Here is a 27,995-nt window from a genome sequence, read left to right as displayed (position 1 = left end):
ACATAGAGACTGATGAGAGCTTGGGTCCCAAGGACAGAGAGGATGCTGGGAACTGAGAACAGAAAGGGTACCAGGAGCTGAAGTCCGATGGAGGACCTGAATGGAGGAGTTTTGGGTAGTGATGAAGATAAAGGATTTTCATAGTTGGCATATCCCAGTTTCCCTGATTGTCAAATGATGGTAGAAGAGGTTGAAGTCTCCTGCCTTTCAGGGTTTCTTGCTCTTCCTGGCTCATAAGGGTGATAACCCTGCACCAGGTCTACAAAGTCCCACAGAAGGGGGCTCGGGGAGACTCACCTCCCAGGAGGGAAAAGGGACCCAAGTCTGGAGGAGTGAGTCAGCACCAACGATGGGAGAGAAGTGGGGAGAGCGCAAAGGCAGTCAGGGACGAAAAGAGAGGCTGGGGCCGGAAGAGTAGGGACGCAGGGTGGGGAGGGTAGACGCTTGGGTGTCCACCAGAGCCTCTCCCACCCCAGGAATGATGCAGAAACACGGAGTTTCCGGGTGAGGACCGGGGGAAGGGTGAGACCTGACCCCAGCCCAGCCTAGCCCTGCCCTGGGAGGTCCTGGACCTGCCCAGATACCAGGCTGTTGCCTTCCCTCTCAAAGTGGCTCAGGTCACAGCCTGTCACATGACACTCTCAACCTCACACTCACCTGTCCACAGACTACCTCTCACTGTCACCTTTCCTATTACCCACTCCATGCTCACACCTTCACCTTCACTCCCCGTCTAGAATACGTTCACTTCCCCTCTGGAATATGTGCACCCCGCTTCACCTTCACCCACGGAATACCTCCACCTGTCCGGGGAACACTTCTCCCACTCACTTTCCCCACCAAACTCCCTCTCCCTGGACGCTCACAGCCTCACACACATCCTGACTCCACTCCCTCCCCTCCGCACCCACCCGCACCTTGGCGCATCCTTGCAACAGCACGCTCGCCTTTCCTACGACACGCTGCCCCTCACAGCACCTGCCCGCGCTCCCCTCCGCATCATCGCCCACCACTTCTGCCCTCACCCAGCGCCCGCACTCTCTGGCCGCGGGACCCCCGGCACACGCCCCCTTCTTGCCCCCGCCCCCGGGCCCCCGAGCTCTCGGGCTCATCCCCTCTTCCGACTCCCCGCATCCTCTGGAGGTGCCCTCTCCCGCGTTGCCCGGGGCCTCTCCGCGTCTCCCCGCCCCCGCCCCCGCGCCGGCCCCGCCCCGGCCTCGGAGCCCCGCCCCCGGGCGGGCAGGGGGCGGGGCGCGGGGGGCGGGGCGGGCGGCGCGGGCGGTGCAGGTGCCGGGCCGGGAGCGAGCGGCGGCGGCGGCGGCGGCGGCACCATGGGCCGGGCCCGGCGCTTCCAGTGGCCGCTGCTGCTGCTGTGGGCGGCCGCGGCGGGGCCAGGTAGGGTCGGGGGCCGGGGTCGGCCGGCTGGCCGGGGCGGGGCGGGGGGCGCGCCGCGGTGACAGCCGGGCGGTCGCCGGGCCGCAGAGGCCGAACAATGCGCGCGGGGCCGGGCCGGGCCCCCCTCCCCGGGACAAAGCGCAGCGCGGGCCGGGAGCCGCGAGCCGGGAGCCGCGAGCGGGGGAGGGGGCGCAGGCCCGGCCACCGTGCCGCAGCCCCCCCAACCCCGCACAGGCCCTGATCGCGGCAGGGACAAAGGGCCCGAGACCCCCCTCCAGCCACGAGCCGGCCTTCTCGAGGCGGCCCCCCTGTCCTGTCCGGTCCCTGCGGCCCTCTGTCCGCCCGCCTCTGAGTCCCTCAGTCTCTCTCCTTGTTGCCCCTACCCTCGTCCTCTGTCCCTCTGTCTCCAAGACTGCCCGTCCCTCTGCCTGTCCCCCTTTCTCCTTGCCTCCCTGTCCCCCGGCTCTCTAGCCGGTCTTTGTCCCCCACCTCTGTCCCTTGGTCTCCGTCCCTTTTCACTGGGCCACTTTGCCCGCCCCCCAGCAGCCTTTCCATTCCCTCCTCTGTGCGCCTGTATTTCTGCCTCGTCTCTTGTCACCTCTGCTTCTCTGTCCCCCATCTGCCCCGTTCCCTTGTCCTTTCTCTTCTGTCATTCCTGGTTCTCTAGCCCTCCCTGTCATCTGTCTCCCCCCATTCCCCACTCTCTCCTGTCTGTCTGTCCCCCTGTGTCCCTGTCCCCTGTCCCTTTGCCTCCCCTATCTACTGTCACATCCTCCATCCTGGGCTTCCCCATCACCATCCTTCATTTCTGCATGTCTCTGTCCCTCTGTGCCCCTGGAGAGGAACTGAGTCAGGCAGGGCATCCTGAAGGGCCCTGGAGGGAAATGTGTGCGTGTGTGTGTGTGTGTGTGTGTGTGTGTGTGAAGTGTGTGGGGAACCTTGGCATGTGGGCACACACGTGGATCCAACAGATGCCTTCCAAACGCTGCCCCTCCCCACCCATTCACACACCCAGACCACTATCTACAGAGAAGCCCCCTCCAGGACATCCAGGGAGCCCTCCACGTACCCTTACCACACACTGTGAAAAGCTGGAGTCCTTCAAGACAGGGTGACCCTGAGACACAGGACAAGGTCAGGAAATGTCACCCCCACACTCAGACTTTCACATTGTGTGTGCCGGGTACCTGCTATCGGTCACCCCCTCCCCGGTGGGAAAAGCCACTTGGGGTCGGGGGGGGGGGGAACGGATAACAGGGAGGTAGCTGAGCCGGAGTGGGAGGGCTGGATGTCCTGTAGAAATTTGGGAGCTGTGACCAGATGGCACAGGGTTGGGAGCCTGCCTGGGTTTAAATTCTGGCTCGTGCCATTTGCCAGCGTAGCCAATGGCAAGCACCCTTCTCTCTCGGGGCCTCAGTTTCCCTTTCTGTAAAGTGAGGGCGTTGAACTCGGTGACCTGAAAGGAAAGGAACTCCAGCTTGGACACCCGAAGGGGTTTCTGGCAAGCTGGGTGCAGTGACATCTTCCCCACTCCAGAGCTGAGCCAAAGTGTGCTTGCCCTCTCCTCAGGGCAGAGTGATGGGCTGAGAGTGGGCCTGTCACCCTCCAGCTTGCTGTCTTCTGCAGGCTTCTGTCATTGCTTCAGAACTTTCACCATTACGTCCTTTCGTTGTGGCAGACAAGCCACAATTTCCCTGATGAGCACTTTAGTACTTAAGCTACGTCTCCATCCACTTTTGCTTCTCTTTCTTTCTTTGTTAAGCCAGCTCATGGACTCCTAGAACCAATAAATCCAGTGAACAGAAAACCTGAGGGTGTTTTAGAACCACTGGCTTCCAGAAGCTCAAAATCTTTAGACTCTTGACACCTTTAAAATTCTAGAACCTCGCTGGCGTTTGCATTCTAGCCTCCTGACACCTTCAAAATTCTGAAACCTTTACCTCTCTGAGATCCCGAATCTTGACACCTCTGAGGTCTAGAATCGTGGGAGTTTGGGTTCTCAGAATCAGAATACTGCCTAAGAGGACCAACTCCCCAGTTTGAGAATCTTTTCGCCAGCACTTCTGGGAAGGAGCTCTCCAGGCTTGTCCCTCCTGTGGTTTTAAAGTCTCTGCTTCCTGGTGCCTTAATCCCTTCTGTAAACTTTCTCTAGATGAAATGACGGGGGACTTTACCAGTTGGGAGAGAGCTAGGTGTCATGGGAAGCACTCTGGAACCGGGGCTCACAGGTGTAGTTCTGGGTCAGCCCCTTCCCCATCCCCCTCTGAGCCTCACTTCCCCTTCTGTAAAGTGTGGGCTAGGCAGCTGAAATATCTGATCCCAGGGGGCCCTCCCTGCTTTCCTTTTCATTGGCTATTTCTGAATGGCTTTGGCCACCGGATTCTTGGAGGTGTCCATGGTCCCCACCTTCCCCTCTTGGTCACTCCCCGTCCCCTCTCACCCTGCCCAGCCAGCAGAAGTGGGGACAGCAGCTGGGGTTCATTTACACGCTTTCAAAAATGTATTCTTTTCTCCCTGGCTCCCTCATCTACCGGGAATATCAGAAAACGATGATGAGATGTATGCCAACAGAAAGAAGGGTCCAGGGTGGGCGGGCGAGAGGGATTGAGAGAGGGATGGGTTGCCTGCCCAGAGATGCAGGAAGGCAGAAACAGACCCACAGGCCAGGCACTGGATGGCCCAGAAGGGAGCACGGGAAACAGACCTCCAGATCCAAAGAAAAGATGGAGAGGCTATTAAGAGTGGGGTGGGGGGTGGGGGGGTGCCTGATGGAGGGAGAGTTTGTTAATCCCGAATAATGTTTCCCTCCCCAGGGACTGACTCTTCCCTGCCTCCTAAAGTTTGGGCAGGCCACTCTGAGAAGCAGGGTTCTGCCTCTGGCCCCCACCCACTCATGAGCCAGATGCCTGCGTCCCCAGAGCAGGGGGTCAGGTTCCGCGAGGGATTCCAAGACCTTAGACGCAGCAGGGCTGGGGCCTGGGGTGGGTTAATGTCGTGCGAGCCTGGCCTGTCCCCATCTTGGGGAACACAAAGGCAGCTTTCTCTCTCTGGGTGGGGTGGGGGTGGGGGGCCCAGACTCGCCAGCGCCCAGTGGCCTGTGGCACCACGACCCGAGCACCCACTGGTTCCGGCCTGTGCGGACCCCAGGCCCCTAGGTCCTCTAGGAACCAGGCACGGAGGCGCCTCAGCAGACACCCAGTGGGGCAAGAGGGCGGCTGCAGAGGCCGGGTTCTTCTGGATGGGGGTGAATATAGAGGGCGCTGGGGGTGGAAGAGAAGACAGCGAGGGCTCAGTGCACCCTTCCCGGAGCAGGAATTCTTCCCCTGACCCCACACCCAGGGGGAACCTCCGGAGGACTCCCCCACCCCCTGACTGGGCTCAAGGCCCGGAATCCAGGGAGTTTTGAATATCCCAGGAACGTGGGGGCCACAGGGGGAACTTTGTATACGAGGCTGCTGACTCACCCCAACGCCCCCACCTGATGCTTGCCTCACAGACTGGAGGGGGACAAGAGGGCTGGGGAGACAGGGCTGTGGTTCTGGGGGGCTGATGGCTGTGGCCCTGGAGCCAAAAGTTCCCAGGAGATCCTGGAGCTGGGGGCCTAGAGTCCTGGGTCTGAGGGAACAGAAGTCTAGGGGGTTCCGTGTTAGGGTGAGGAGGGGCTGGGGTCTTGGACTCTGGGTCTGAGGGAGGAGGGGGCTGGGGGGCTTGAACTCCTGGGTCCAGAGGGAGAAGAGCACCGGGATCCCAGAGTCCTGGGTCTTGACGGAGGGTGGGGTGCAGGTGCAGACTCCTGAGTCCTGAGAGAGGAAGTCCTGGGCGGGGGTCCCACTCCAGGTTTCTGAGGGAGGAGGGGCTGGGACCCTGATGCCTAGGTCCTGCGAATACAGGCGCCTTCACAAGGCTGAGCTGAGGAAGAATTGATGCTTTGTGTGAGGATGTTCGGACTCCGCCATTGGTGGGGGGCTGAGGGGGGGTTCAGTCAGGACGCAGGGATGTACCACCTCCCTAGGGGAGGATGGGGGGAGAGGAGACAGGATGCATGAGCCCCCTGGGGAGAGGATATGAAGGGGGAGGCTGTGACCTTCCCGGAACTGTGACCTTGAGACTCCCTTGGGTATTCGCTGACTCAGGACCCAGGAAGTGCTCCCCCCACTCCCTTTAGTCTCCGTGGAAACATCCACCAGCTGTGTAGTCTGGACCCCTGGTTCCTGAAGGAAGAGGAGGGTGAGGGCCCAGAATCCTCAGGGAGAAGGCTGGGGGCTTGCGACTTCTGGATTTGGGAGATGCTGAGAACCCAGATTCCTGATCCTGATGGAGAAGTAAGCTAGGAACCGGGACTCCTGGATCCAGGGAGAGGAGGCAGTTGTGGGGCTGGATTCCTGGGTCTAAAGGAGGAGAGTGTTGGATTCTGGGTCTCTACACATCACCTGCTCAGCCACTCTTTCCCAAACCCTCCCTAGTCCCTTTTTTCCAGGCAGTTTAAAGGGCCAGTGCCCTAGTCACCAAAGCTCAACCCCTCGCTGACCAGAAAGTCCTGCCTCACCACCCCCCAACCCCGAAACAAAAGCTCCTGGGACATTAATATTCCAGGCACAGACACTGTTGGTTACTGACTCCTCAGGAGGGGGAGGGAATAAAACAAAAGCCCCCCACCCTTACCCCATGTGCTCCCTCAAGCAGAGAGCAGGGGATATGTTTGGGGGCGGTGCAGACCCAGAGGTCCTGAGGGCACCCAAGAGATGTTGAGTTTTTGCCACTGACTGGCCTGGGGCCCCTGAGCCTCATTCTCCGCATCTGTAAAATGGGGGGCTAGCCCTTGGGCTAGTCCTGAGGACCAGGATCCATGGATAGCCTTCAAGATGTTTTTTTTCAAAAAGTGCCCGGATGTGCAAACAGGCCAGTTCAGTTTTCACAGGAATAAGCATGTTTCTGGAGGTTGTAATAACAGCAGTGTAGAGGGCTCCCTGAGCCTCAGGTTCTGGGCTGATTCTTGTGAATCAGGCCCTGGCATCATCCCCACCTTACAGACGGGGCATCTGAGGCTCAGGAAGGTTAAGCCATTTGTCCCAGGTCACACAGATGGCAAGTGGTCCAGCTGGGATCAACCTAAGTGTTTAACATGAGAATAATGCCATGTCACAAAGTTGTCGTGAGGCTGAAATGCCTAGCACGAGCGATTCAGGCATCTGTCTCCCCAGATGTTTATCAAGGGCCAAGCACACATCCACGCACCAGGGTGCAGCAACAAACCCGAGAGATTACAATCCTGCCTTCATGGGGTGTATATTCGAGTAATGGGGGATGGACGACCAACAGTGGGGATAAAATAGAAAGAGTTCTGGGGACTTCCCTGGTGGTCCAGTGGCTAATGGTGGTCCATGCTCCCAATGCAGGTCTGGGTCTGATCCCTGGTCCAAGTGAAGGTCCCACATGCCTCGGGGCAACTAAGCCCATGAGCTGTGACTACTGAGCCTGTGCTCCACCACAGGGAAAGCCCACGCACTGCAACTATCCAGCTGATGTGTTAAGACTGGCCTTGCGGGGAGGCAGGTGTGGAAGTAGGGAGACTCACGAGTAGCTCTTGAAGGACCAGGTCAGAGATAGTGTCACTGGATGATGTGGCAAAGGAAAACAGGTTTGGGATGTATTTTACAAGAAGAATGGGTAGATCTTGCTGATGGAGTGGGTGTTAGAGGTGAGGGAAAGGGTGACAACGTGGATGATGTTTAGGTGTTTTGGCATGAGCAACCAGGTTGTGATATTTACTGAGACTGAGAAAACATGGGAAGGAGAATGTTTGGTGCCAGGATGGGACATATTAAGACTGCTATTCAGGAAAGTGCTAGATAAACCTGCAGTTCAGTTCAGTTCAGTCGCTCAGTCGTGTCCAACTCTTTGCGACCCCATGAATCGCAGCACGCCAGGCCTCCCTGTCCATCACCAACTCCCGGAGTTCACTCAAACTCATGTCCATTGAGTCGGTGATGCCATCCAGCCATCTCATCCTCTGTCATCCCCTTCTCAAGATAACTCTAAGAGGGGCTTAAATTGACCAAATATTGTATTCAAAGATAAAAGAAGCCGGAAGTTGGTATCCAAGGCTTTTATGACAATTCCACATCATCACCAGAGACCCAGGCATCTTCCAGGTCTCAGTTCCCGAACTCCATCACATCCTAGTTTCAGGCAGCACAAAGGTGACCAGGTGGAAAAAGGACTTGTCCCCTTTCTTTAAGAAGTCCCCTTCAACTTCCATGGTGATCCAGTGGCTGAGACTCCGTGCTCCTGATGCAGGGAACCTGGGTTTGATTCCTGGTCAGGGAGCTAGATCCCACGTGTCACAACTAAGAGTTGACATGCTACAACTAAGACTTGGCATAGCAAAATTTAAAAACAGAAGTCCCCTCAAACGATCACATGGCACTTTTCCTGATATCTAGTCAGACAAAACTTTATCACATTGCCTCACTTAGCTGCAAGGGAGTCTGGGAAATTTCTCTTTCTGCTGGATGTACGGTAACCGTAAGGGCTACCCGGGTGGCTAGGTGGTAAAGAATCTACCAGCCAATGCAGGAGACACAGGAGATGTGGGTTCGATCCCTGGGTCAGGAATATCACCTGGAGGAGGAAATGGCAACCCACCCCAGTATTTCTAGTCTGGAAAATTCCATGGACTGAGGAGCCTGGTGGGCTGGACAGTCCATGGTGTGGGGTCGCAAGGAGTCGAACATGACTTAGCTGATGAGCACAGCACAGGGCAACCATAAAATACAATCAGCATTCTTTTATTAAAGAGAAAGAGAAGAGTGTATACTGACTAGGAAGCTAACTGTCTCTGCTTTCCACCAACCCCCCTCCCTCCGGAATTAATCTTTTCCACCCTTCAGCCCCCAAATCCGGTTACCTGTCCCTCTTACAGGGACTGAAACACTTCTCATGGGATTTTACAGTGATTTATGTCTACCTCCCCATAAATCTTGAAGGTCTTCCAGGACAGGGAGCTCATCTGACTCATCGCTGGGCACCCAGCCCCTGAAAACCTCCCTGAAGCACAAATGAATGAATGAGACGGAATGTAAGAGATACGAAAAAATAGTTATCCAGAATTTAAAGGTGAATAACCAGGGACTTCCCTGGTGGTCTGGTGATTAAGACTCCCTGCTTCCAGTGCAGGGGGTATGAGTTTGATCCCTGGTCAAGGAACTAAGATCCCATGTGCTACATGGCATGGCCAAAAAAAAAGAAAAGTGAATAATAAAATCTGATCATGGCTCTTTCCTGCTTCAGTTCCTGGTCTTCAGGATAAAAGCTTGTCTTGTAGCTTGGCTGAGACCCTTCACAAGCACATGCCACAGTCCTCACCAATGCTGGACACCTTTCACCCAGACAACCAGGAGTGGATGTGGGTGCAGGATACAGAATTGGGAGACCTTGAGGCAGATCCTGCCTCTGCCACTCTCAGGCTGTGACCTTGGCCAAGTCATTTTCTTGCTCTGGAACAAATTTTCTCATCTGAAAAATGAGAACTGGAAAAAGAAAAAAAACACCTGGGGATTGATAATAGTGCCTCCCTTATTCAGGTATTGTGATGATTAAATGGAAATTATATAGGTAATGCCCTTAGCACAAAGCCTGGAACAGAAATTGCCTAATCAACAGTAGCTATGATGGTTATTGTTATTTTGAAGATGACAGTGACATTGATGATGCTGCTGATGATTAATCTCAGCTTTGAGCTTTACTCTGCACTGTTTACTTGGCTGGAAACACCCCCTTACTAATCCCTTACTTCATTCCTCTGATGGATTAATCGAGGTAAGTTAACTGCTGTAACAACAGCCCTGAAATCTCAATGGCTTAACCAAAAAAATGTATTTCTCGCTCCTGCTACAATCCTGTGCAAGCAGGTAACCCGGGGCAGAAAGTCAGGGCCCCAGACTCCTTCCAGCTCACAATCCTTTCTCCTCTGGGCTCCTAGGAGTCCTCTCCATTCCGCCAGCATGAAGGATTATGGGTGAGATGAACCAGGCTGGAGGAGGTGTTTCTCTCTTCTGCCTACAGCCTGTGGCCAGAAGTCAGTCATGGGCCCCCATGTAAGCACAAGGGATCCTCGGAAATGTAGCCTAATAGTGTGTTGTCCCTTGAGGGCTTCCCTGGAGGCTCAGCTGGTAAAGAATCTGCCTGCAATGTGGGAGACCTGGGTTTGATCCCTGGGTTGGGAGGATCCCCTGGAGTGAGTGGGTACCGCTACCCACTCCAGTATTCTGGCCTGGAGAATTCAATTCTATACAGGCCATGGGGTCCCAAAGAGTCGGACATGACTGACTGAGTGACTTGCACTTCAGTGTGTTGTACCAGCTAACTTTAGCCATGTTAAGACATCCTCCCAAACATTGTGGCTTTGAACAGCAATTATGTTCTTTGCTCATGACTCTGGGAGTCAGTTGGGTACTTCTTCTCTTGGTCTCAACTGGGGTCACTCATGTGGCTGCAGTCACCTGTTGGTGCCACAGGGGCTGGATAGTCCAGAATGGCCTGATTCCCGTGGCTGGCATTTGGTGCTGGCTTTTGGCTGGGCTTCTCTCTCTCCGTGTGGTCTCTCATCCTCAAGCAGGCTGGCCCAGGCATCTTCACCTAACAGTGTTAGAGCAGCAAAAGGGCATGTGTGGAAGCTGTGAGATCTCTTGAGATCTAGGCTCCAGAACTCATTCAATATCACTTCTAGCAAATTCTGTTGATCAAAGCAAGTTCCAAGCCCTTCCCAGATTCACAGGGTCAGAATGCTCCATTAACGGGAAGAGCAGCAGGAATTTCCCTGGTGGTTCAACGGCTGTGGTTAAGGCTCTGCACTTCCGCTGCAGGGGGTAGGGGTTCAGTCCCTGTTTGGGGAACTAAGACCCCACAAGCTGTGCTACACAGCCTTAAAAACCAACAACACCCGAAACAGGAAGAGCAGCAAGCTTAACATCTATAGGGATGAGAAGAATATCTCACCCATCTCTGCAGACAAGTTAAAACATGTGCTCAGGTGTGAAAGATGGGGTTTGGTGAACACACAACAGTTTCCCATACCCCGTGGATTGCTCACTCTTGAAAATGTGTATCCGATGGAGCTTTCTTCTAGAATCTTCTCTGACCACTCATCTCCCTGGGTGGTCTTAGTCTCCACTTCCTCTGAGCTCCCAGTGTGACCTGTGCTGCCCCACCCACCTACTCCTTAGATCCACTGGCTCTTGATTGCAGCTCTTCTAGAACAGGGGGCAGGTTTTATCCTTCTCCTGGATTCCAGCCCACAGGAAATGTTGGGTGTACTGAACTGCATGAGAGGGGAAGGAGAGGTATTGGAAGTTTGGATGGGTGAGGACCGGAGGGAGAGAGCAAAGACTGGATTGTACCCCTCAATGAGTCTCTTATCCTGTTTCTCTGTCTACTGGTCCAGGGGCAGGACAGGAAGTACAGACGGAGAATGTGACAGTGGCTGAGGGTGGGGTGGCCGAGATAACCTGCCGACTGCACCAGTATGATGGATCCATAGTTGTCATTCAGAACCCCGCCCGGCAGACCCTCTTCTTCAATGGTACCCGTGGTGCGTGCTGGGGGTCCAGAGCCTGAGTCTTGGAAGAGGAGAGGGCTGGGGACTGACTGAAGACAGAGCTGAGACTCTGGTCTCCTGGATCTGAGGGAGGAGGGGGCTGGGGCCTGGACTCCTGGTCGGGTGAGAGGGCCTGAAACATTCTGGGTACCCAGGAAAGTGACTAGGTGGGCACCTGAGACACCTGGGTGTGGTTGGAGAAAAGAGAGGGCCGAACTCTAAGCTCCTGGAAGAAAGGTGGGACTTCTGAGCTACGGAGTCCCCAAGTTCACTCCCGCCTCTTCACTCTTTAGCCCTGAAGGATGAGCGTTTCCAGCTTGAGGAGTTCTCCCCTCGCCGGGTACGGATCCGGCTCTCAGATGCTCGCCTGGAGGACGAGGGGGGCTACTTCTGCCAGCTCTACACAGAGGACACCCACCACCAGATTGCCACGCTCACTGTACTGGGTAACGGCCTCCCCTCCTCAGATCCATCCTGTCCCCTTTCTCCTTTGCTCATCCCTTATCCTGGGACTTGACCCTGGCTGTTTTAACCTCCTGGACATCTGCTCCCAGTAAATATGGCCGGTTTCCCTGACCTCTTGCCTCTGTGTTTGACCCTTTGTTCCTCCGGTTCACTGGAATCCTGCAGTTTCGTTACTCTGAGCCCACCTTGGTCCCTGTCTTGACCTCCCTCTTGTCCCCTTCTCCCTGTGGCAGTGGCCCCGGAGAATCCTATAGTGGAGGTCCGGGAACAGGCGGTGGAGGGCGGCGAGGTGGAGCTCAGCTGTCTTGTTCCACGGTCCCGCCCTGCTGCCATCCTGCGCTGGTACCGGGACCGAAAGGAACTGAAAGGTATAACCTGGGAGCGGGAATGGGAGTGGGCTGGAGAGGCGCCTGCGAAGGGCGGGACTTTAGGGAGGAGTTCCAGGAGGTGTGGCTTGGGAAAGGCTGGTTTATATATGGATGGAGCTTGAGGAAGAGTGCATGGGTTTGGCGGACACTGCTACTCAATATATTGGGCTTCCCTGGTGGCTCAGTCGGTAAAGAATTTGCCTGCAACGCAGGAGACAGCCTACAGCTCAGGAGACCCGGGTTCAATCCCTGGGTTGGGAAGATCTGGAGAAGGAAATGGCAACCTACTCCATTATTCTCGCCTGGAAAATTCCATGGACAGAGTCTGACGGGCTAACAGTCCATGGGGTCGCAAGAGTCGGACATGACTTAGCGAGTAAACCACCACTCAGTGTATACTTATTAAATGAATTGTTAGTTGAGAGGGCGTGGGGTGAAAGATCGAGATGTGGGGAAGAGACATGGGGCTGTGGGCCTGGTTTGGATAGGGGCGTGGTTTAGAGGACTAGAGGCGAGGCTGTGGGTAAGGGGTGGAGCTTGGTAAATAGCCTGCTTTGGGATTGGCCGGGTGGGAGGGTGTGCCTTCAGTGGGCGGAGCCATAGCCCTACCTTGACAGTTTCTGGGCGGGGCTTGGCAGGAGTGACCAGCGGCCAGGAAAATGGCAAGGTCTGGAGCGTGGCAAGCACAGTGCGGTTTCGTGTAGACCGCAAGGACGATGGCGGTATCGTCACCTGCGAGGCGCAGAACCAGGCGCTACCCTCCGGACACAGCAAGCAGACGCAGTACGTGCTGGACGTGCAGTGTAAGTGCCTGGCAGGCCAGTGCCCGGCGGGGAAGGAGGGTTCCGATGCGCCTGCCACCTGCCCCCAGGAGAACTCCTAGTGCTACATAACCCAGATAACCACTCTCCCATCTCACTCCTGCCCACAGACTCCCCCACGGCCCGGATCCATGCCTCCCAAGCTGTGGTGAGGGAGGGAGACACACTGGTGCTGACGTGTGCTGTGACGGGGAACCCCAGGTGAGCTTTGGGGTCCGAGACTCCTGGGTCCTGTGGAGAATAGGTGACCCGGACACCTGAAGCTGGAAGAACAGAGGGGGCTGAGACCCAGCCTTCTGAATCCTGAGAAAGAAGGGATCTGGGGCCAGATGATGAGGAAGGAGGCTGTGGGTCCCCAGTCTCCTGGATTCTCAGGGTGGAAGGGGCTGGGGGTGGGGGTGAGGGGCTAGGATTCCTGAGATCCTGCTGATGGGTGGAAGTTGGCCCCGGGACTCTTGGTTTTCAAGGAAGGAAAGGTCTAGTAAGGATTCTCTTATTTGGAGATGTCGCCTATCTGTATTTCTGAGACGTCAGAATTGGGTGCTGACACCTGCGTCCCTAACTGTCATTATATCCCCGCCCAGGCCAAACCAGATCCGCTGGAACCGCGGTAATGAGTCTTTGCCAGAGCGGGCGGAGGCAGTCGGGGAGACGCTTACGCTGCCCGGCCTGGTATCCGCGGATAATGGCACCTACACCTGCGAGGCGTCGAACAAGCACGGCCACGCGAGGGCGCTCTATGTGCTCGTGGTCTACGGTGAGGACCTGGGGTCAGGGCTCAGCGTAAGGACGAGGCCTCGGGGGGGTCTCCTCCCCGTCCTGGGTGGGACTGGGCCTTGGGAACAGGCAGGATGGATTGGAAGGTGTTTGAGGCGTCGACCTATGCAAAGAATGATTCCGGGGAGTCAAAAGCCCACAGAGTTCTTCTAGTTCTGGGACCAGACCGATTGTCTGGGTTCAGATTCAGTTCTGCAGCGTCCTGTTGCAGGTAACTTTGTGCCTCTGTTACCAAATGGCTCAGAGGTTAAAGCGTCTGCCCGCAATGCGGGAGACCTGGGTTTTGTCCCTGGGTCGGGAAGATACCCTGGAGAAGGAAATGGTAACCCACTCCAGTATTCTTGCTTGGAGAATCCCATGGACGGAGGAGCCTGGTGGGCTACAGTCCATGGGGTCGCAAAGAGTTGGACACGACTGAGCGACTTCACTTCATTTCCTCATCGGTAAAGTGGAAATAAACAACAGCACCTACCTCATAGGGTTGTTGTAAAAATTATGAGCTAAATATAGAAAGCAGTTGGAGGTCGCTAGCACAAAGAAATAACACGTGTTATGTGTTTAGCTCCTGTGACGGTGCGGCAGGAATTTTGGAGTGGCTGGGCCCTAGATCAGCGGTTTAAATACCTGGAGCGTTTTAAACAAGTTGGGAAGGGATTTAGGTCGGAAGTCAAAGAAAAACGATGTGCTATTTCTGTTCTCTGGGGAATGAAGTTGGGGGAGGAGGCAGGTAGGTATTAGCGAAAGGACTGGGGGCCAAGTCAGGCCAGTGTACAAACCAACACGCATTCCTTGAAGAAGTGGAACATCAAGAATGGCTCCAGGAGCTTTGCTCAGTGGCAGTGTCATAGCCAATGAGGTTTTTCCGAGGCGCAATTATTGCTAATTGGGGGGAGGGGGGGAAGCGCCAGGGGAAGGGCCCACCAGGTGGCGGTAATTTGCGAGGCGTGGCATGTAAGGGGGCGCGGTTGGACGTGGCTGCAGTATGGTTTAAGACATTGCCAGCTATGGGCCCGGGCTGGGACCGTCCTCTGATGACCTGGGCCTGCGCCCTGTCCCTCTGGCAGACCCTGGTGCGGTGGTAGAGGCTCAGACGTCGGTGCCCTACGCCATTGTGGGCGGCATCCTGGCGCTACTGGTGTTTCTGATCATCTGTGTGCTGGTGGGCATGGTCTGGTGCTCGGTACGGCAGAAGGGTGAGTGGGGGCGGGGTCAAATTCAGCGACGGGTGTGGTTGGTTGTGGCGTCCAGAAGAGGGTGTGGCCTAGAACCCGATTCGACAGAGGGAGGGCGTAGATCCAGGATTGGAAACTTGAGGCCCAGATCCCGAAAGGGGAGGGTCTTTCGGTCCAGTATCCTAAAAGGGGTGAAGGGTTGGAGCTGAATAAAGGACGTTTACGTTTGAATTCCTAATTGGCGAATTCGTGGGAGCGGCGCAAGGAGATACTACCTAGAGAACGGATGAGGGTTTCAGTGGACTTGTGAAGTACTCCTAATTCTGCTTTTCTCTCTTTCTCTGCCCCTGTTTTGCTCTTCCCTGGACTTGACTCTCCCTGTATGTTCCATCTCTCCCTCTTCATCTGATGTTTTGTCTGCCTCCCCGTCCAACTCCTGGGTCCACACGTATCTGTGGCCTCTGCCGGGGGGGGGTCTGTCACCCCTCAGGCTCCTATCTGACCCATGAGGCCAGTGGCTTGGATGAGCAGGGAGAAGCGAGAGAAGCCTTTCTCAATGGCAGCGATGGACACAAGAGGAAAGAAGAATTCTTCATCTGACCCCACCTCCATCCCAGGCCTGGGCCTGGGCTGGGGTCCACCCCACTGCCAGCTGCAAAGACATTTACCAGAGTCTGGGATGGTGGGCTTCTCCCCCCACCACTAACACCTCAGACGCTTGGACAGGGATAGGGGTGTTGGCTGCCTGGGTCTCTACAAGGGCCAGAAGCAAGGGCCCAGAGATCTGGGTCCCCCAATGGGGGGGGAAAGGGCCAAAGGCCCAGACCCCTAAGTCCAGGGAGGGCGGTAGGAATTGGGTTGGGGTAAGATAACTGGGGGAAGGCCAAGGCCCCTAGGCTGCAGTCCCAGGTCTTGTGGGGAGGGGTCAGATTCTGGGAAGGGTGGGGTGGGCAGGGAAGGGGAACAGAGATTTCTTTGGGGGTCCCAGACCCCATGCCAGCCATTGTAGGAGTTCCACAGAGCTCTGGGCACCTCTTTGCAAAGCCATGTTTGCACGGTGGGGGTAAGGGTGGGGGGAGGGCGTGGAAACAGGGATTCTGTGTCTTTGTGTCATAACTTTGATGGGGGCGGTGAGGGAGACAGCCCCAACTTTGCTCCAGTCCCCTTTCCCCAGCTCTTGGGCTCTCCTCCCCTTCCCCCCTCCCCCCACATCTGTCCCATCCATCTTTGTCTCTCTGTCCACCCACTCCTGGGGGGGCCTTCCCCATCTCTCCTCCAGGCCCCCCAGGGAGGGGGAAAGGAGTCTGGGGGGAGGGTGCATTGCTCTCTATGGTTTTATATATAATATATTAAAAAAATAAAAAATCTGTATGAAAATATCAGATTGCACCCCCTCCCCCCCATTCCTGGCTTTTGCCCCCTTTTTCTTGTTTAAAAAAAAAACAAAACACATTTTGTACGGGGCGGGGAGGGGACCGGGGAGGGGGTTTGGCAATCCCACTAACCACCATTAAACTGAGGAGAGAACAAGCTTTTGGGGTGGCTGTGTGTCTGTCCCTCTGCCCAGACCTGCACCATGTTGGGAGGGGTGCTGAACTAAGGGAGGGGGAGGGAGGGTGATGATTGCTGGTGGACTGTATAGGTCAGGAAAAGGTCCTTACATCTCCAAGGACACCTCCACCCTCCCAAGAAACCTGGGTTTTTTTCTGGTCAGTCTTTCAGCCAAAAAGTAGTCTTGTCCTTTCAGTACGCACTGAGCTACCCTGTCCCCACCCAATTGCCTGGACACCCCCTGCCTTATCCCCACCCCTGACATCAGTCTCCAGAGGACCTTTCAATTACTCACATTTTGCCCTGTCAAAACCTGTCCCTGCTAGCTCAAAAATCTTTCCCTAGCTCTCTGTTCACCTCTAGACCAAGTCAAAGCTCCTGAGCCTGGCATTCCTGGCCCCTCATTCATTCATCTAAATTTTAAACAAGTGATTTTTATTTTCAAGTAAAAAATATATTAACCTTACTTTGTACAAGGTGCTGCTCAAAGGGCTGGAGATGCCACGGTGAATAAAACAGGCAAAAGCTAGGTGTTCCAGACAGCTTAGTGCTGACCGCAGACTTGATCCTGTTCTAGGCACTGAGCATCCAAAGTGGAAAAGAGTGACTCCATTCTTGCCTTCTTTCCTTTTATGAGGAAAACATTACAGCAAGGAAGCAAAACAAACAAAACTCAATTTCAGAGTGCCATAAGTACTGTTGGGTTTCCTAGGTGGCGCAATGGTAAAGAATCTGCCTGCAGGAGACGCCCAGAGGTGAGGGTTAGATATCTGGGTCGGGAAGATCCCCTGGAGTAGGTAATGGCAACCCACTCTAGTAGTCTTGCCTGGAAACTTCCATGGACAGAGAAGCCTGGTGGGGTTACAGTCAAAGAGGGTGGCAAAGAGTTGAACATGACTGAGCGCGCGCGCACACACACACACACGCACACACGCACACACACACACACACACACAAGGGCTATTAAGATAAAAGGCAGAGTAAGGGGATATGGGGTACTATTTTCTTTTAACTTCTTACTATAGAAAACATCAAACATACAAAAGTGGAACAGGACAATAAAGCCCCGTGCATCTGTCAATCCCAGCTTCAACAATCATCTCACTGGCTCTGAGAGCCAATCCTGATTTATTCATAACCCCCTCCTCTAGAGTCAATCTGGAGGTGCTATCTCAGAAACATCAGAGAAAACCTCTCAGACTGACACCTCTGCCAGGATATGAATGATGAGCAAACAGTTATTCGAAGATCAGAAGAGAAAGCATTTTCAGGCAAAGGGAACAGCAACGTTAAGTGCCTAAGATGGTAAGGCTCAGGTAGACAGCACCCCAGTGGATAGAGGAGGGGATGGGGGTGAAGTCAGAGGTGAGTGGGGTTAGACCAGGTGTATAGCCCCTGAAAAGTGAAAGTTGCTCAGTCCTGTCAGACTCTTTGAGACCCCACTCCATGGACTTCTCCAGCCATTTCTACTCCAGGGATTCTTCCCAACCCACGGATCAAACCCAGGTCTCCCACATTGCAGGCAGATTCTTTACCAGCTGAGCCACCAGGGAAGCCCAAGAATACTGGAGTGGGTTGCCTATTCCTTCTCCAGGGAATCTTCCCGACCCAGGAATCGAACCGGGGTCTCCTGCATTGTAGGTGGATTCTTTACCAGCTGAGCTACCAGAGAAGTGAGTGTTAGTGGCTCAGTCCATCCGACTGTTTGCGATGCTATGGACTGAAGCCCACCAGGCTCCTCTGTCCCTGGAATTCTCTAGGCACCAATACTGGAGTGGGTTTTCATTCCCTTCTCCAGGGGATCTTCCTGACCTTGGGATCGAACCCAGGTCTCCTGCATTGCATGCAGATTCTTTACCGTCTGAGCCACTAGGGAAGCCCCAGGGACCTGATAAAGCCTTTGATTTTCTTTCCAGGTGTAATGGGATCTCATTGGAGAGTTTTCAATTGGAAAGTGAGTCATTTCCAGGCAGACTAAGAATGCTGCAATAGCTTCCTATACTCTCATCTAAGTTAAGTCTGAGCTCTTAACTTCACCTGGAGGAACTTCCCCTCCTAGTGTTCCAGGCATACTAAACTGCTTTCACTTCCTCAAACCATTCAACTTTTTAAAAAATTTGCCTCTAGGCCTTTGTCCTTGCTCTTCCCTGTGCCAAAGACTCCCTGGGGCATGCGCCTCCTGTGACTCCCACAGCTTCCTCTGCTCTACTCATCCCAAGTCTAAGCACTCAGTTGTGGTCCTGATTATATGTGAATCTCCTTCCTTTGATTGGGAGGCCAGCAGCATAGATGCTGGCTATGCTCGCTGCGGAAACCATAGTGCCCTCTAGCACAAGAGAACAATAAATGTTTATCCTGCTTGTGGGAAGGGAGGGTTGTGAGGATTGGTAAGGGTCCCGTCCCTTGTACCCAGACACCGAATACAAACAGATCCCAATTACACCGAGGATGCCCGCTTCGCGCTAGTCCGCAGTCCCTCTGCGCACGCGCTAGTCAGTAGCCACCCCGCCCCCCCATGCCCACCCGAGTACGCCCCGCATATGCTAATCTCTGCGCTCTGGAGTATGGCCCCTCAGGGGAATATGCAAATCAACCCCTCCAGCGCCCTAGGCCTCCCATTGTCCCGCGCTAAGATTATGCAAATGAGCAGGCCTCAGGTCCAGGATCCGGGCCGAGCTGGCACCCCCACCCCACTCTCGGAGCCTCCTATTATCCGTAGGCACGTTCATGCGAGCGCTCATGCACGCGCGAGCCTTGCCGTTTCTTGTTCGGTCCGGTTGCGGACTGTACCAAGTAAACTCGGACAGCTAGGGGCAAAGCCCGGAACCCCCTGCGCGAGCCTCATCGATGGCCCGACCCAGAGAGCCCCCTTTCCCACTCTGCGACAGGAATGGTCTATCTCGTCGCGCAAGCGCCCTAGGCTCTTCACGCCCCTCGCACTCCCTCCTACCCCACTTGCGGCGCAGGCGCAGAGCCTGGGCGTGCAGCCGCTGCCGCCGAGCCAGAACTGTGGCCGCCAGCGCCGGTGAGTGTCCGGGATGGAGGTGCGCGGGGCATGCTGGGAAGCGGGCACTACGGCAGCGCTGCATGATGGGAGTGACGGCTCCCGTCACCGAGGAGTCGGCAGCGGTCTTGGGCTGTGATGACTCAAAAGCGAGACCCAGGCTCCCTTTTCTCCCCCCACGCGGCTCTGTGCTGCTCTGGGGGCATCCTGGGAAAACCGGACGCCCTGCCCTAAAGCATTGTGGGAGTCTGGCTACTAGTCGTTAATGGGTCTGGAGCATTCTGGGATTATGCTAGCTTCTTGCGGGGAACCGTCTCTTTTGTCACACGCCTTACGCTGAGCGTCCTGGAAGCTTGGAGTGCTTTGACGAAGAGCGCCTTGGAAGGTGGTCGTTACAGGCCGAAGGCATCCTGGGAGAAATTGCAGTAGCAGGGCACTGTGGGCACTGGTCCTTATAGTCCTAAGGTTTTGCTCTTGCTTCCTCTCCCTAGCATTGTGGGAACGGGTGCCCATTATGTTCACGCTTGGCGTCTTGGAAGTTGGACATTGTGGGGTCTCCGGCACTGTGTTATGGTAGTGAGGGAGTCTCATTTATTCCTCTCTAAGATCGTGGTGATGGACAGGGAGGCCTGGCGTGCTGCGATTCATGGGGTCGCAAAGAGTCGGACACGACTGAGCGACTGAACTGAACTGAACTGAAGATCGTGGAAGCCAGTCTGGCCCCCATATTCATTGTAGGAATGGGACTTGGACACCAAGGAATGTTTCCATCTGACATCTGGAATACTCTGGAAGGGGCTTAGTGTGCTGTGGGCTTGGGGATGGGTAGGCAGGACTGCTGAGCAATGTCTCCTGGTAATCCCATAGGAAGTTCTGATTGTCCCTGGTGTATGGTTGCCAGTTAAAATATAGACCACCTGGTTAGATTTGAATTTCAGATAAACAAGAAAGAATTGATTAATATACCTGTGTTCCATGCAATATTTGAGATGTACATTTCTAAAAGACCATCGGTTTATCTGAAATTGAAATTTAACTGGGTGTTGTATATTTTTATTTACTAAATCTGGCAACCTATCCTGGCATGAAGTAGAATTCCCAAATTAAATGGGGCCCTATAGGCAATGGGCTTCCCTGGTGGCTCAGATGGTAAAAAAAAAAATCTGCCTGCAATGCAGGACATCCAGGTTCAATTCCTGGGTTGGGAAGATCCCCTGGAGAAGAAAATGGCAATCCACTCCAGTATTCTTGCCTGGAGAATTCCATGGACAGAGGAGTATAGTGGGCTATAGTCCACGGGGTAGCAAAGAGTTAGGACATGACTGAGTGGCTAACACTATAGGCAATGGAGTATTATAAGAACTCTTCTCTGCCATTTATGAATTCTTTCTGTCTGCAATGCAGGAGACGCGGGTTCAATCCCTGGGTTTGGGAAGATCCCGTGGAGAAGGAAATAGCAGCCCACTCCAGTATTTTTGCCTGGAAAATCCCATGGACTGCGGAGCCTGGTAGGCTACCATCCATGGGGTCACAAAGAGTCGGACACGACTGAGCGACTTCACTTTAACTTTTCTGTCCTTAAAGCCCAATCCAGGTGTCTTTAGAAAGCTCACCTGCCACTGATGCCAGCTTTACCATGCCTCAGCCTCCTCCAGGCTTCAATCCTAATCTTTTTCTCTTTAGTCCCCAGCATTAAACATGTCCCCTTAGGCTTTGAAGGGATCATGTATTTTCCACCATATTACCCAATACCCAGCACGGGTCTTGGCATGTAAGAGGTGCAGCTGAGGCTGCCAGCCCCTTCATAATTTGCTCAGCCTGGCACTCTGCTGTCAAGAAGCACAGTGAGAGACAAAAGAAGTGCCATGTGTATGTGTGTAGTATTGAAGAAGAGGGAGAGAAAGTGGAGGAGTCAGAAGGCGTTTTCAAAGAGGCAGAGGTGGTGTTTGGCTGGGGAGAAGTACAGAGGTTCTTGTATTTGAGGTGGGTTCAGAGAGAGATTAAGAGTTCTCCAGGCAGAGAGTCGGGAAGGAGCCCATACTAGACAGCAATTGCAGGATTACTAAGCCCCACAGTTGTGAAGAAGGGGCTTCCCTGGTAGCTCAGCTGGTAAAGAATCTGCCCGCAATGCGGGAGACCTGGGTTCGATCCCTGGGTTGGGAAGATCCCCTGAAGGAGGATATGGCAACCCACTCCAGTATTCTTGCCAGGAGAATCCCCATGGACAGAGGAGCCTGGCGTGCTACAGTCCATGGGTCATAAAGAGCTGGACATAACTGAGTGACTAAGCACACAGTTGTAAAAAATCTTGGTGTTCACAGGGAGAGGTGAGAGTCTGAAATGACTGGGGTTCATAGAGGGTTGGGGGTGGGGATAGTAATAGCCACCATTAATGGAGTACCTGCCACATACCAGCATTTGATACGAATGAATCTAGTAAATTTTCAAAAAATCTTTTCAGCTGAAGGATCATTTTTTCAGAGGTAGGATGACATGGCTTTAAATCCTAGTTCACCCACCCACGATTTGGTATGACTTTGGGCCACTTGTTAATCCTCTTTGTGCTTCAGTTTCCTCATCTGTACAAAAGAGATAATTATCTGTCTCAGTATGGATACAAATACATAAATTAAGCTCTGGAAGACTTTTTTGTACCTAGGAGGAAATAGACTAGAGAAAGTAGGCCCTTTGCTAGAAGCTGTGCAATTAGAATGTGGCAGATTTAGGATTCAGACCTAGATATCCCCTTGCCAGGGTATAAACTGATAAAGAATTAGGGCTGACAGTCACAAATTAAGTGCAGCCATACTAGTTGTTCAAATACAGAATGACGTCTAGACTGGTTGGTGTATCACCAGTATACCAAGTAATCCCTACCCCTGCTTGCCAATTTGGAGTCTTCTCCCAACTCCGGGCTTACCCAGAGCCCAGCAAGTAAAGGATTAATGCCTGGCAAGAGGCCTGGGTTCCACTCTCAGTCCTGATTGGTGCTCATGTTAGTACTCCTTAGTTAAATAATTTGGAATATTATCCTTTCACACCCCATTGAATGAGAACCAGATGGGGAAATTAAAGCCTACAAGAGGGACAGAGCCTGCAGTCAAGGCCCTTTAGACAGTCTAGGACAGAGCTGGGATCATCTCTGCCTTACCTACACTGAGCACACTGAGTCCTGGGGAGGCAGATGCTATGTAAAAATTTATTGTCTCCACAGGTCTTTCCTTCCCCTGTCCAGCATCCCTCTCTACGAGCCGACATCTGCATTAGAGGACCTGTGGCCAAGGTGTGGCTGTGGAAAGCTGGCCAGGGAGGGACACTGCCCAGCTTCTGCTCTGCTCCTGTCTCCTGTCCCCTCCCCCCGCCATGACAGAGACCCGTGAGCCAGCTGAGACTGGGGGCTACGCCAGCTTGGAAGAAGATGATGAGGACCTTTCTCCAGGTGAGACGGCCTTAGAGGCGGTAGTGTCGGCTTGTGTATCATCCTGGTTTGGGACTGGGGCTCTGCTAAGAAATCTTGACTGTGAGTGGTTCCTTGTCTCACTAGGTGTTCTCTTCCCATTAGGACTCTGTGCTCTGCTAGGGGATCCCTTCCTGCTGAGACTGGTGGGGGTTGTAGATTGGCTGGAATTGCTCTCCTTGTTGGGGTCACTTTCTTGGTTGGACGTTCTGGTTTGGCTGTGGTCTCTCTTCTTTCCGGGAGTTCTAGATCGGCCATGATCTCTCCCCTTGCTGGAGGTTCGAGATCGTCTGTGATCTCTCTCTTTTCTGGAGGTTCTAGTTTGGCTGTGATCTCTCTCCTTGCTGGGGGTTCTAGTTTGGCTGTGATCTCTCTCTTTATTGGAGGTTCTAGGTTGGCTGTGATCTCTCCCCTTGCTGGAGGTTCGAGATCGTCTGTGATCTCTCTCTTTTCTGGAGGTTCTAGTTTGGCTGTGATCTCTCTCCTTGCTGGAGGTTCGAGATCGTCTGTGATCTCGCTCTTTATTGGAGGTTCTAGTTTGGCTGTGATCTCTCTCCTTGCTGGAGGGTCTAGGTTGGCTGTGATCTCTCCCCCTGCTGGAGGTTCGAGATCGTCTGTGATCTCTCTCTCTTCTGGGTGTTCTAGATCGGCTGTAATATCTCTCCTTGCTGGGGGTTCTGGATCGACTGTGGTCTCTCTCTTTACTGGGGGTCCTAGATCGGCTGTGGTCTCTTTCTTTGCTGGGGGTTCTAGACCATATGCGACCTCTCTCCTTGCTGTGGGTTCTAGCTCGCCTGTAACCGCTCTCCTTGCTGTGACTTCTAGACTGGCTGTGACTTCTTTCCTTTCTGGGGGTTCTAGATTGGCTATAATTTTTCCCCTTGCTGTGGATTCTTGACTGACTTTGTCTTCCCATCTGACTGGGAGTTCCCTTCCGGGTACGACTTCTTGCCCTGCTGTGATTTCTCTTCCAACTGTGACTTCTCACCCTGCTGTGGGCCCTCTCCCGACTGTGACTTCTTGCCCTTCTGGGCGTTCTAGACCGGCTGTGACTTTGGGGTCGGCTGGGGCTGCTAGACCCGCTGTGACTTTGGGGCCGGCTGGGCATACTACCCTGGTTGTAACTCTCGACCCTGCTGAACGCTTCAGTCGGGCTGAAACTCCATTCCCTGCTGGGGGTAATCATCTGACTGTAACTCTTCACCCTCCGCGACGATGATGGAGACTGGCTGTAACCTGTCTCCTCTAAGGGAGTTCGAGTGGGGCTGTAACTCTTTGCCCTGCTGGAGGTTGCAGCCGGGCTGGAACTCTTACCCATATCAGAGGCTCCTGGGGGGCTGTAGCTCTTCTTTCGGCTCACACTTCCAGGGTGGCTCTCACTCCTTTCCTGGTTGCTGGTTCTAGGGCGGCTGTAACTCTTCCCCCTACCCTGTTTTTGCTGGGAAGTAGGCGTTCTCACCTTGCTGGGCATGCTTGGTCTGGCACCGTGAGTTCTTATCCTGCTTGGCGTGCTGGCCCTGTTGGCTGACCGCTTGGAGCTGCGGCTTCCCTTTCTGCCGGGAGTTCTGCCCCGGCTGCGGGTGCCTCGGTGCTGGGGGCGTCTTACCCCGCTGGCCTTGCTGGTCTTGCTGACCCTGGTGTCAGTGCTGGCCCGGGTGTCGGTGCTGGCTTTGCTGGGCGTGCGTGCCTGGCTGTGGACTCGCGACTTGTGGCTGGGCTGGTTAGAAGGGGCTGTCTTGGTCTTCGCCCATTTGGGAGATTTGGAACTGCTTGGGCTTGTGACCGAGTTGGGGGCTGTGGACGGTTTGGTGGATGCCGAGGGGTTGTTGGGCGCTGCCGATTTGGGGGTCTTCAAGGAGGCGGGAGGCTTGGGAGACGCTGCAGGCATCGGGGGTCCAGTGGGTGCCGGAGACGTGCTGGGCTTTGGGGCTCTCGTAGGTGGAGAAGGCATGGTGGCCGTGGAAGGGCTTGTGGGCTGGAAGTCACGGTGGACACAAAAGACCTGGTAGCCGCAGGTAGCCACTACCTGATTGCCTTGCTCAAGCCAACTTCGTGAAGTCACAGTGGGCAGTGAAGACCCTGGAGGGGTGGTGTGAAGTCAGAGGTGGGAGGAGAAAGAGGGGTGGGGCCCTAGCCCAAAGCTGGAGGTGTGCTTCACAGCTCTTCAGCATATGCCTCCTCAGGCTGCCTTTTGCTCAGGATAAGGAGAGGATGCAGAGAGGGGTAAGACCCAGGTCCTGCCTTCCAGGAGTTTCCAGTCTCCACACCCAGACAGTCACTGCCCAGGCCAGGCGGTCAGGGTATGTTGTGGGTAGGGGGAACCCAGACGAGAGAGGCACTGACCACCTGGGCAGTCCAGGAAGACCTCACAGAGGAGGTGACGTGGAGCTGGGGCCTTAAAGAGGAGCAGGAGTTTGCTAGTCAAGAAGGAAAGGGTTGTCCCAGGCAGGAGGGGAGCAGAGGCAAAGGCCTGGAGGGGAGAGAGCGGGGCGGCCCTGCTCACCCCACCCACGTGGCCTGTGAGGGCCCCAGATGAGTCAGCCCTGCCCCGAGGGCTTCCTAGCCTGATGGGGGAGACATTCTGGGGCCCAGATGGCTGCAGCCCTTAGGACAGTAATGGGGAAATGAAGCCAGGGTGGAGGGAAGGGGGCAGAGACCCCCATCTGAAGTCATCAGGGTGGTAACTTCATAGAGGACGGAGCCTGTGCTGGGACCTGAAGGATGAGTAGGAGGTCGCCAGGCAGACAGAGTGGGGAACAGCGTTCCAGGCCGAGGGACCAGCCCACGCCAAGGCCCTTTACGTGACAGACAGAGAGCAGGACAGAGGCAGGAACAAGTGAGAGAGAGGGAGCCGCAGAGAGGCCCAGACGTTTATAACCTGGGCTTCCAAGCCGGGTGATGCTGGGGACCCAGCAGTGAGTCGGCCCAGGCCTGTCCGCTGGTCAGTGGGGAAGAACTTCAGATGGGCACCTCCCCGAGGGTTCAGGACTAGGACAGCCAGAGAGCAGAAGTGACTGGCTGCCTGGGGTCAGGAGATCTGGGGTGCCCTCAGCAGAGAGGAAGGTCCTAAAGGCTAACAGGAGACATTCCCAGCACATGGGAAAGCCACAGAAAAGGCTGTCAAATTGAATGCCAGGCACAAGGAAAGTGTTCTAGATGCTAGGGCACAGCCGTGAATGAGACAAAGCCCCTGCTCTCAGGGACAGGCAGAAACCACATAGCAGGAGTTGCATACGGTAAATTGAGGAGGCGGATAAAGCCGCGTGGAGGGCGTCGGGGGTGCTCGGGAGGGACTGCCAGTCAGACTCACTGACCAGGTGTTCACCAAGGTGACACCTGAGCAGAGCTGTGACGGAAGGGAGGGATCAAGCCTTAGTCCATCTGCAGAAAGGGAGGCGAAGGCCCTGAGGTGGGGTCTGGCCTGGGTGTCGAGGGATGTGAGGAATGTGGCTGGCCCAGTTTTAACGGGGTCCCCGTATGCTGCTGGGGGAAACTAAGGTGGAGGGCCATGGATGAAGGGCTGAGCTGTCGCAGTCTTAGGAGATGTTCTTGGCAGGCTCAGGCCACCACTCCTAAAGCAGCCGGTATTTCCCACACTGCCACTGCTGCCACAGTAGGGGCTCCCTCTGACTGGGGCTGGGGCCCACACCCCCCATAACAGCTGTTGGCGTCGCCCTTCCCTGTATATCCACTTTACACTTTTTACTTTATTTAAACGTAAATTTGTCCTAGGTCTGTCCTTCATACCCATGAAATCACAGGAATACACCTATTCTTACAAATATTTTAACTCACTTTACTAGATGTTTTTTGTATACATACATACATATATATATGTATGTGTATATAAAGGGCTTTTATATATATTTATATTTATAAAGGGCTTCCCGGTGGCTCAGCGGTAAAGAGTCTGCCTGCAGTGCAGGAGACGTGGGTTCGATCCCTGGGTAGGGAAGATCCCCTGGAAACGGGATAGGCTGCCTACTCCAGTATTCTCGGGCTTCCCAGTAGCTCAGCAGTAAGGAATCTGCCTACAGTGCAGGAGATGTGATTCGATCCCTGGGTCAGGAAGATGCCCTGGAGAGGGCATGGCCGCCTTCTCCAGTATTCTTGCCTAGAGAGCCCCATGGACAGAGGAGCCTGGCGGGCTGCAGTCCACGGGTCACAAAGAGACAGACACAACTTAAGCGCCTGAGCATGCACTCATGCGTATATATTAATATAAAACCATGTATTTCAAAGTATGTATATATACGTGTCTTAATGTGATGAAATATCTGCTCAAGTGTTCGCATCCCTAAAATGAGCCGTGCTAGGCCATCGCCCACATTTAGCTTCCCCTTTTCGCTGTGTGACTGGAGGCCAGTGATGCGGCGTGGAGCGCCGCATCTCCGTGCCTCGGTTCCCCATTTGTCACTTAGGGATAATAACAGTAGCTCTCTCAGGGTTGTTGTAAAGATTAGTTGAGTTAGTATTTATAAAAAGTAAGGTTCTTGGGAATACCCTGGTAGTATAGTGGTTAAGACTCAGTGCTTCCATTGCAGGTTTGATCCCTGCTTGAGGAACTAAGATCCAGCCAAAAAAATCCCCACAGTTCTTAAAGTAGCAGTGGACACTGTCACTGTTGTCTTTATTATTCCTATATCTCCTACTTTGTTCTTTTTAACCCCCTAAGATGCAGTTCTTAAAAGATGTGCGTTTGCTTAACGCACAGATTCCTAGCACCTCCTGCGTTCCGGGCTGTTCTGTGCGATGGGGGTTCATCAGTGCGGAGAGCAGGGTTGGGCCCAGTACTGCGGTGAGTCTGCATGGGTCTTCTGGAGGGGACAGCCAGGCATAGCCCTCTGTCCTGTGACGCACTGTCTCCTTACCCACCACCCCCTGCAGGCCCCGAGCATTCCTCTGACTCCGAATACACTCTCTCAGAGCCAGACTCCGAAGAGGAAGACGAGGAAGAAGAGGAGGAGGAGGAGACCACTGACGATCCTGAATATGACCCTGGCTACAAGGTGAAGCAGCGCCTGGGCGGGGGCCGTGGGGGCCCGTCCCGCCGGGCGCCCCGTGCGGCCCAGCCTCCCGGCCCCCCAGCCCAGCCCTGCCAGCTCTGTGGCCGCTCACCCCTTGGGGAGGCCCCTCCGGGCACCCCACCTTGCCGGCTCTGCTGCCCTGCGGTAGCCCCCCAAGAAGCTCCAGCCCCTGAAACCCGGGCCCTCGGGGAGGAAGAGGGGGCCGCACCTCGGGCTGGGGAGGGCCGACCCACTGGGAGGGACGAGGAGGAGGAGGAGGAGGAGGAGGAGGGCACCTACCACTGCACCGAGTGCGAGGATTCCTTCGACAGCCTCGGCGAGCTGCACGGGCACTTCATGCTGCACGCCCGCGGGGAGGTGTAG

The 27,995-nt window shown here is 54.7% G+C and overlaps 3 protein-coding genes and 1 long non-coding RNA gene across 10 annotated transcripts; 2 read left to right on the top strand and 2 right to left on the bottom strand.

The window, feature by feature from the left end:
• Positions 1-1,300: 1,300 nt before the first annotated feature.
• CADM4 (cell adhesion molecule 4) lies at positions 1,301-15,495 on the top strand. The gene is made up of 9 exons (XM_052655742.1): positions 1,301-1,395; positions 10,838-10,984; positions 11,284-11,436; positions 11,689-11,823; positions 12,462-12,626; positions 12,755-12,845; positions 13,229-13,401; positions 14,486-14,614; positions 15,084-15,495. The coding sequence occupies exons 1-9, from the start codon at positions 1,332-1,334 to the stop codon at positions 15,191-15,193; spliced, it is 1,167 nt and encodes a 388-aa protein (XP_052511702.1). The 5' UTR covers positions 1,301-1,331; the 3' UTR covers positions 15,194-15,495.
• On the bottom strand, positions 13,907-19,175 carry LOC128063145 (uncharacterized). Its single transcript, XR_008200885.1, has 3 exons — positions 19,095-19,175; positions 16,612-16,771; positions 13,907-14,775 (listed from the first exon to the last, which is right to left on the bottom strand). It is a non-coding gene; the product is annotated as an uncharacterized LOC128063145 (long non-coding RNA).
• Positions 19,032-27,995, top strand: ZNF428 (zinc finger protein 428). 7 transcript variants are annotated; one of them, XM_052655744.1, is made up of 4 exons: positions 19,136-19,169; positions 20,553-20,656; positions 22,363-22,587; positions 27,493-27,995. In XM_052655744.1, exons 3-4 carry the CDS (start codon positions 22,512-22,514, stop codon positions 27,993-27,995), a joined length of 579 nt encoding a protein of 192 aa, XP_052511704.1. In that variant the 5' UTR covers positions 19,136-19,169; positions 20,553-20,656; positions 22,363-22,511. The 7 variants fall into 7 exon arrangements, with proteins under 7 accessions (XP_052511703.1, XP_052511704.1, XP_052511706.1 ...); XM_052655745.1 differs by lacking the exon at positions 19,136-19,169 and adding an exon at positions 19,755-19,882; XM_052655743.1 differs by lacking the exon at positions 20,553-20,656 and having other exon boundaries at positions 19,032-19,169.
• On the bottom strand, positions 22,547-24,556 carry SRRM5 (serine/arginine repetitive matrix 5). The gene has a single exon (XM_052655740.1). It carries the CDS (start codon positions 24,554-24,556, stop codon positions 22,547-22,549), a length of 2,010 nt encoding a protein of 669 aa, XP_052511700.1.

This window comes from Budorcas taxicolor, chromosome 18 (assembly GCF_023091745.1).
Source record: "Budorcas taxicolor isolate Tak-1 chromosome 18, Takin1.1, whole genome shotgun sequence".
In the NCBI taxonomy this organism is placed as follows: Eukaryota; Metazoa; Chordata; class Mammalia; order Artiodactyla; family Bovidae; genus Budorcas; species Budorcas taxicolor.
This window is presented reverse-complemented; position numbering and strand designations above follow the sequence as displayed.